The sequence below is a fragment of the Orbicella franksi genome, chromosome 7 (assembly GCF_964199315.1).
Source record: "Orbicella franksi chromosome 7, jaOrbFran1.1, whole genome shotgun sequence".
Lineage (NCBI taxonomy): Eukaryota > Metazoa > Cnidaria > Anthozoa > Scleractinia > Merulinidae > Orbicella > Orbicella franksi.
This window is the reverse complement of record NC_138151.1, coordinates 12114351-12121752: the sequence shown is the minus strand read 5'-3', so window position 1 is coordinate 12121752 and position 7402 is coordinate 12114351. Positions and strand designations below refer to the sequence as shown.

The window sequence follows — 7402 nt, the reverse complement described above, 5'->3', positions numbered from 1 at the left end:
CTTAAACCAAGCCCAGCTGAACAATACCAAGACAGCATGTATCTTCATTATAAATGACAAAACGGTGGCATTCATCTCTACACAGAATGGAATAACTGTGTTTGACAGTCATTACCATGGGACAAGTGGAGCATTTTTGGCAATGGCCCCAAACGATGCAGCGTTTGAACTGCTTTCATGGTTTAAAACGATTAACAGCATCCCACATAATTTAGGAACAGTAACATGTGTTTCATTTAGATAATGAAATATATCGATCGACTAAGATAAGCAAACTCTGTACATAAAAGTACTCTACAGTTGTAGAGGTACATGTAGCCAACAATATACGTTCCTGGAGAAAGCATTTTTTGAGCTTTAAGTCTTGCGAGTAAGCTTACGAGTGCATGCAGGTGCTGACCATACAAGTTTTACGACAGCAATACCATACCAGAGCGTTTGTGTTAAAATAAATTTTACGACTCGCTAAAGAAAGGTGCCATTCTGATTACAAAACAAACTAAGATCATAATACTCACGTCTGGCGACACTTTTCCAAACTCTCGTGTTGCCGTCAATGTCCCCCAAACATCATTTGTCTCTCAAACGAAGCAAACAACTGTCAATCGAAACGATGCTGAATCGTGGCGGTTGAATCCAAAGCTCTAAATATTTACCGCGTTAACTACAAGTTTTCTTGTATTTCTCGGCATTTCTTTGGGAACAAAAGCTTCGAATTGTTCAAATTGTCATTTTTCAAAGCATAAAAAGGAGATATTTGCGTTTAGGTGCCAAAATAATGGAAAAATTTCTGCTCCTTTCTTGTCGTCATTTAACTAAACACGAAAGAACCACACATCACGTTCGCGCCGAAATTTGATTTTGTTGTGCTGACCTCTCGCACATGCGCAGACGTTATTCAGCCCTGTTGACCATACCTTTCTCGAGGTAGAGAGAGGACCCTGGGAACGAGGCAGCGTCGAGACGCGCAAGGAAACCGCACGCAAAAAATCGCCGCGCGAGATCCTGGGAGTGAGAAGTGCGCGCTTCCTCGGATTATAAGCGGACTGGTCTAAGCGACACGTAACAGTTACATTCCCCCAAATGTGACTGGTGCATATTTGGCACAAATCATCTTCCATGAAAGTTGTAATCGGACAGTTGGCTGTGGAGGTAAAACATATCGGGACTTCGATTACTGGCCGCCTAATAGGGGTGGCTGTTTAATGGGGGGCCGCTTAATAGGGGCTCGATATCACTTAATCGTGCTCGTACCTCCGCGCTTCGCACTGATTCTGAAATGATTACTCCCTGAACTGTAATCTTCTCGGTCCAATTAAAATTACAAACAAACTACAATGAATACATGTGGATGTTTTGTTTCTTACCAGTCTTACCAGCGGGTATATGACCATTTTCAAGAGAATATGCATAATCTCTTTCCATTAACTAAAAGCCCTCCAGCTCGGGTAGGTAGGTAAGGGGGGGGGGGGAGCTTCCATTTAAAAAGGACGGGGAAGCTCGTCGTACCTTTTAGGGGTCAAAAATAGCAGTTTTAGTACCTCTTGGGGTGTTCAGCCTCAAAAGGTTCACAACGTGAGCTTTCGCTGTACCTTTTATAGGGTATTCAACCAAAAAAAAAAGAAAATAGGAGATAATGGTGTTTTAGAATTGGTTCCTCCTAGGGGTGAAAAATTTTTAAGCCACGCCCACAAAACAGCACCTTGGTACCTCTTAAGGGGTTCTTTTCAAAATTTGCGATGAGCACCCCCGTCCTTTTTATATGAGAGTCCCCCAGGCCCTCCGGTATCTTCAAGCAGATATAGCCTGAAACAAAGCTTCTTGTTTCCAATAATGTGTTCATTTTTGTTTTGTTTTCAAGCTTCTGGCGCCATACCCATTTATGCAGTTGCTGGACAGCCAATGGTGCATCTTCCCTGCATCTTAGAGAATGAAGGAACACCACCAAACCCTGAGGTAGAGTCCATGTGGGCTCAATATAAGGGAAGTAGTTATCAGATGGTAATCGTTAGAGATAAGGAAGGAACGACAGAGAAATTTAGAAATCCGATATTAGGCGGAGGCACCATCTACCCTAATGCAAGCTACATCAACCAACAATTTAACGGCCGAGTGAACGTGTCCGCCAGCCGAGGCTTGATAATTAACGACGTTCAATCATCGGATGCTGGAATGTTCCACTGCCGATACAAGGACATAAGAACTAAGGCTTCAGGAGACTCGGAAGTGGAACTCATTGTTTTCAACAGTAAGTATTCCTGGGTTAACGACTAGGGTTTTGTTTAAAAGATAGTAATGTTGCGGCACATTCTGTTGCACTGATAGTGATCCAAATTGTCTGCAAGAAAAAAAAAAACAAAAAAAAACAAAGAAAGTGTAACTTAAAATCTGACCTTGTGTGCATCAACTTAACGCTTGATGACGCATCGATGACGAGGTGTGACAAAGGATCGTGACAAAAAAGCACATAGTGATCTGAACTACGTTTGGACTTAAAACGATACACATCAACCTCCCCTTTACCAGATCGCCGAAAATCGAAAGAAGTGGAAATTGTAGGAGAGGTCTGTAAGGGAAAATCTTGACCGAGGTCGTGAGTACAGACCGAACGCAGCTCTGCATTGCGGAGGATAATCTACAAAAACTTTAATTCTATTACGTGGCTGAAGTATACCTTATATAGCTGACCTGTCAAATATTACAATGAGCCGACCAAGCGATCGAGTGACCACATTTATCTCCTGTTTAAGTAGGAAGAAGTTAACATTTATACTTTCACTAATATAAAAGAAAAAAGAACAAAAAAATTCTTATAGTTTTTTTGGTTAGACTATGCAAAAAGTTCATCAAACGACAGGGCGTACATAAGAAGTTACCTTGTGAAGATAAAAATTGGGGCAAAACAGCAGCATAAAATAACACACATAGAAACTCAATTTTCTGTGACAAAAAAGTTTCAACTTTCAGAAAGGTTTCAGTGTATAGCTGACAATTTTTCCGAGACTTTGGCCGCTGGCCGCCAAATAAAGGTTGGCCGCTTTATAAGGGGCCGTTTAATAGAGGTCGACGACTGTATTAGGCCTGCTTTTACTTATGTAGCTTATAAAGGGGATTGCACCCCTTGGGAGAAGCGCAGGAAGAACTGTGGCAAACGAAATCATCGTTGTGCCCCCGTTGTGCAAGAAATCATGGCAATTCCTTGAGGGAAATTCCGATACTAAGATATGCCAGTTTCACTTCCAAATCCTCCAACCCAACCTTGTTCCCAGGGTCTTTTCCCTGGCTTGGGGGTGGGGCGCCCCACCCCCGCCCCACCCCCAAGCCAGGGAAAAGACCCTGGGAACGAGGTTGCCTCCAACCTACCACACAGGATGTAATGACTGTTCCCTGAACCCCTATTCCTCTAATCTACAAAAGAGCGAAGTGGCTTTGTCTCAAAAATGCATTGGGAGACAAGGACACTGATTTGTCTAACTTTTACTTAAGTGACTTGTGGTCTGCAATAGCAGTTAGCCATTAGATATTTTTACAATCTATACTAAACCACTGTGGATTTTCCGCTTTCAGTATCAGTTTTAGTGATATTTTATCAAGTTTCTTGTCCCATATTTGAAGTTTTTTCATCTCTGTGTTATTTATATTATCGATTTTGGCGATTTTCTCACAATAAAAATGGTTAAATTCCATATTTTCTTTTTTTTTTTCGCTTTGAACACACATCCTACAGTTTCATTACAACCGCTTTGACAAACATCTTTTCTAATTGGCGATGAAAAGGTGAACAAAATCATGTACAAAATAATCTCTTAATTCAGCTATTATCATTCCTAGATCAGTATTAATAATGACGAAACAAAACAAAATTTCCAAAATTGGATTTGACCAAGTCGAATGCTGATCCTGGGTTAGCTTACCCGTGCTTCGAACAGCCAGTCTATAACTGTAGCTCATATTTTAAATTTCTACTGAAGAAATGCATTTTAGGCGATCTTTAACTTGAGGAGGATTTTCGTCTTCCACTTATTTGTTTGATTCCTCTTTTAGGTCCAGGTTGCAATACCACTCTCCGCTCTTTAAACGATACAAAAGGTAAGGGAATCTCATAATAAGACAGAAAAATGTTCGTGAGTAACCACACTCATTAAAGGTCATTAAACTGAGCCTCTTCCTGGAGTCAGCCATAATGTTGAATGGAGTTTTCGTCTTCATTATGTTAACCTAATTTTTTTTTGCATCGAACAGGAAACAATACAGACCATGCAAACGGGGACGACACGGGTAAGAAGTCATATTATAGAATAAATCCTGTGAAACTCTGCCGCCTCATTTGGTCCAGAGCAATTTGTGATTTGAGTAAGACCGCGCGAAACAAATCGCAAGAAATCAAGAAATGCGCATAGGCCAAGGGGAAGTTTGTCGATCAAAAACGTTTTCATCAACGCTGGAAATCTTCAGTGGAAAATGATATCTTAACTCGACTGCGATACTTTAACCCTTGGACGTACAATGAAACGCCATTCCCCCCCCCCCCCACCCCACCCCCCCTTCCCTTCTTCTCGTGACAGGCGGAAAATACACTAAAACACGACCGCATTTTGCACGAGAACCACAACATGAACTCCCTTTATTTCAGCGCAGACCCTACAGAGGGACTTAAGTTCGGTTTGCGAGAGCCTCTGATAAGGGCACAAGGCGCGCCATACCCTATCTCTGAGATCAATACTGCTTAAAATCATATTATTTGACCTGCTTTTACTTATATAGCTTGTAAAGGGAATTGCACCACTTGGGAGAAGCGCAGGAAGAATTTTGGCACACGAAATCCTCGGTGTACCCCAGAAGGAAGTGCAAAAAAACATGGCAATTCTTTAGGGGGAATTCCGATACTAAGATATGTCAGTTTCACTTCCAAATCCTCCAACCTACCACACAGGATGTAATGACTGCTGCCTGAACCCCTATTCCTCTAACCTACAAAAGAGCGAAGTGGCTTTGTCCCAAAAATGCTTTGGGAGACAAGGACATTGATTTGTCTAACTTTTACTTAAGTGACTTGAGGTTTGCAATAGTAGTTAGCCATTAGATATTTTGACAAACTATACTAACCGACTGTGGATTTTCCGCTTTCGATTTCAGTTTTAGTGATATTTTATCAAGTTTCTTGTCCCATATTTGAAGTTTTTTCATCTCTGTGTTGTTTATATCGTCGATTTTGGCGATTTTCTCACAATAAGAAAAGTCGTTAAAATCCATATTTTCATTTTTTTCGCTTTGAACACACATCCTACAGTTTCATTACCACCGCTTTAACAAACATCTTTTCTAATTGGCGATGAAAAGGAAACATGTACAAAATAATCTCTTAATTCAGCTATTATCATTCCTAATTCGTTATTAACAATGACGAAACAAGACTAAATTTCCGAAATTGGATTTGACCAAGTCGAATGCTGATCCTGGGTTAGCTTACTCGTGCTTCGAACAGCCAGTCTATAACTGTAGCTCATATTTTAAATTTCTACTGAAGAAATGCATTTTAGGCGATCTTTAACTTGAGGAGGATTTTCGTCTTCCACTTATTTGTTTGATTCCTCTTTTAGGTACAGGGAGCAATACCACTCTCCGCTCTTTAAACGATACAAAAGGTAAGGGAATCTCATAATAAGACAGAAAAATGTTCGTGAGTAACCACACTCATTAAAGGTCATTAAACTGAGCCTCTTCCTGGAGTCAGCCATAATGTTGAATGGAGTTTTCGTCTTCATTATGTTAACCTAATTTTTTTTTGCATCGAACAGGAAACAATACAGACCATGCAAACGGGGACGACACGGGTAAGAAGTCATATTATAGAATAAATCCTGTGAAACTCTGCCGCCTCATTTGGTCCAGAGCAATTTGTGATTTGAGTAAGACCGCGCGAAACAAATCGCAAGAAATCAAGAAATGCGCATAGGCCAAGGGGAAGTTTGTCGATCAAAAACGTTTTCATCTACGCTGGAAATCTTCAGTGGAAAATGATATCTTAACTCGACTGCGATACTTTAACCCTTGGACGTACAATGAAACGCCATTCCCCCCCCCCACCCCACCCCCCCTTCCCTTCTTCTCGTGACAGGCGGAAAATACACTAAAACACGACCGCATTTTGCACGAGAACCACAACATGAACTCCCTTTATTTCAGCGCAGACCCTACAGAGGGACTTAAGTTCGGTTTGCGAGAGCCTCTGATAAGGGCACAAGGCGCGCCATACCCTATCTCTGAGATCAATACTGCTTAAAATCATATTATTTGACCTGCTTTTACTTATATAGCTTGTAAAGGGAATTGCACCACTTGGGAGAAGCGCAGGAAGAATTTTGGCACACGAAATCCTCGGTGTACCCCAGAAGGAAGTGCAAAAAAACATGGCAATTCTTTAGGGGGAATTCCGATACTAAGATATGCCAGTTTCACTTCCAAATCCTCCAACCTACCACACAGGATGTAATGACTGCTCCCTGAACCCCTATTCCTCTAACCTACAAAAGAGCGAAGTGGCTTTGTCCCAAAAATGCTTTGGGAGACAAGGACATTGATCTGTCTAACTTTTACTTAAGTGACTTGAGGTTTGCAATAGTAGTTAGCCATTAGATATTTTGACGAACTATACTAACTGACTGTGGATTTTCCGCTTTCAATTTCAGTTTTAGTGATATTTTATCAAGTTCCTTGCCCCATATTTGAAGTTTTTTCATCTCTGTTGTTTATATCATCGATTTTGGCGATTTTCTCACAATAAGAAAAGTCGTTAAATTCCATATTTTCATATTTTTTTTTTTCGCTTTGAACACACATCCTACAGTTTCATTACCACCGCTTTAACAAACATCTTTTCTAATTGGCGATGAAAAGGAGAACAAAAACATGTACAAAATAATCTCTTAATTCAGCTATTATCATTCCTAGATCAGTATTAATAATGACGAAACAAGACTAAATTTCCAAAATTGGATTCGACCAAGTCGAATGCTGATCCTGGGTTAGCTTACTCGTGCTTCGAGCAGCCAGTCTGTAACTGTAGCTCATATTTTAAATTTCTACTGAAGAAATGCATTTTAGGCGATCTTTAACTTGAGGAGGATTTTCGTCTTCCACTTATTTGTTTGATTCCTCTTTTAGGTACAGGGAGCAATACCAGTCTCCGCTCTTTAAACGATACAAATGGTAAGGGAATCTCATAATAAGACAGAAAAATGTTTGTGAGTAACCACACTCATTAAACTGAGCCTCTTCCTGGAGTCAGCCATTAGATGTAATGTTGACTAAAATTATCGTCTTTATTACGTTAACCTAAATTTTTTTTTGCATCGAACAGGAAACAATACAGACCATGCAATACTTTAACCCTTGGACGTAC

At 40.5% G+C, this 7402-nt stretch overlaps 2 protein-coding genes across 3 annotated transcripts in view; both read left to right on the top strand.

The window, feature by feature from the left end:
• LOC145493854 (uncharacterized) overlaps positions 1-287 on the top strand; it is a 3317-nt gene extending 3030 nt beyond the window's left edge. For both annotated transcript variants that reach the window (XM_081473333.1, XM_081473332.1), the window contains one exon: positions 1-287. This exon is cut by the window's left edge and continues 177 nt beyond it. Coding sequence is in view for 1 of the 2 variants with exons in the window: in XM_081473332.1 (XP_081329458.1) it covers positions 1-244 (244 nt within the window). In the remaining variant the exon portion in view is untranslated.
• Positions 288-627: 340 nt separating this feature from the next.
• On the top strand, positions 628-6531 carry LOC145492716 (uncharacterized). The gene is made up of 5 exons (XM_081472116.1): positions 628-2248; positions 4045-4089; positions 4243-4278; positions 5601-5645; positions 5799-6531. The coding sequence occupies exons 1-5, from the start codon at positions 1834-1836 to the stop codon at positions 5954-5956; spliced, it is 699 nt and encodes a 232-aa protein (XP_081328242.1). The 5' UTR covers positions 628-1833; the 3' UTR covers positions 5957-6531.
• Positions 6532-7402: the final 871 nt, after the last annotated feature.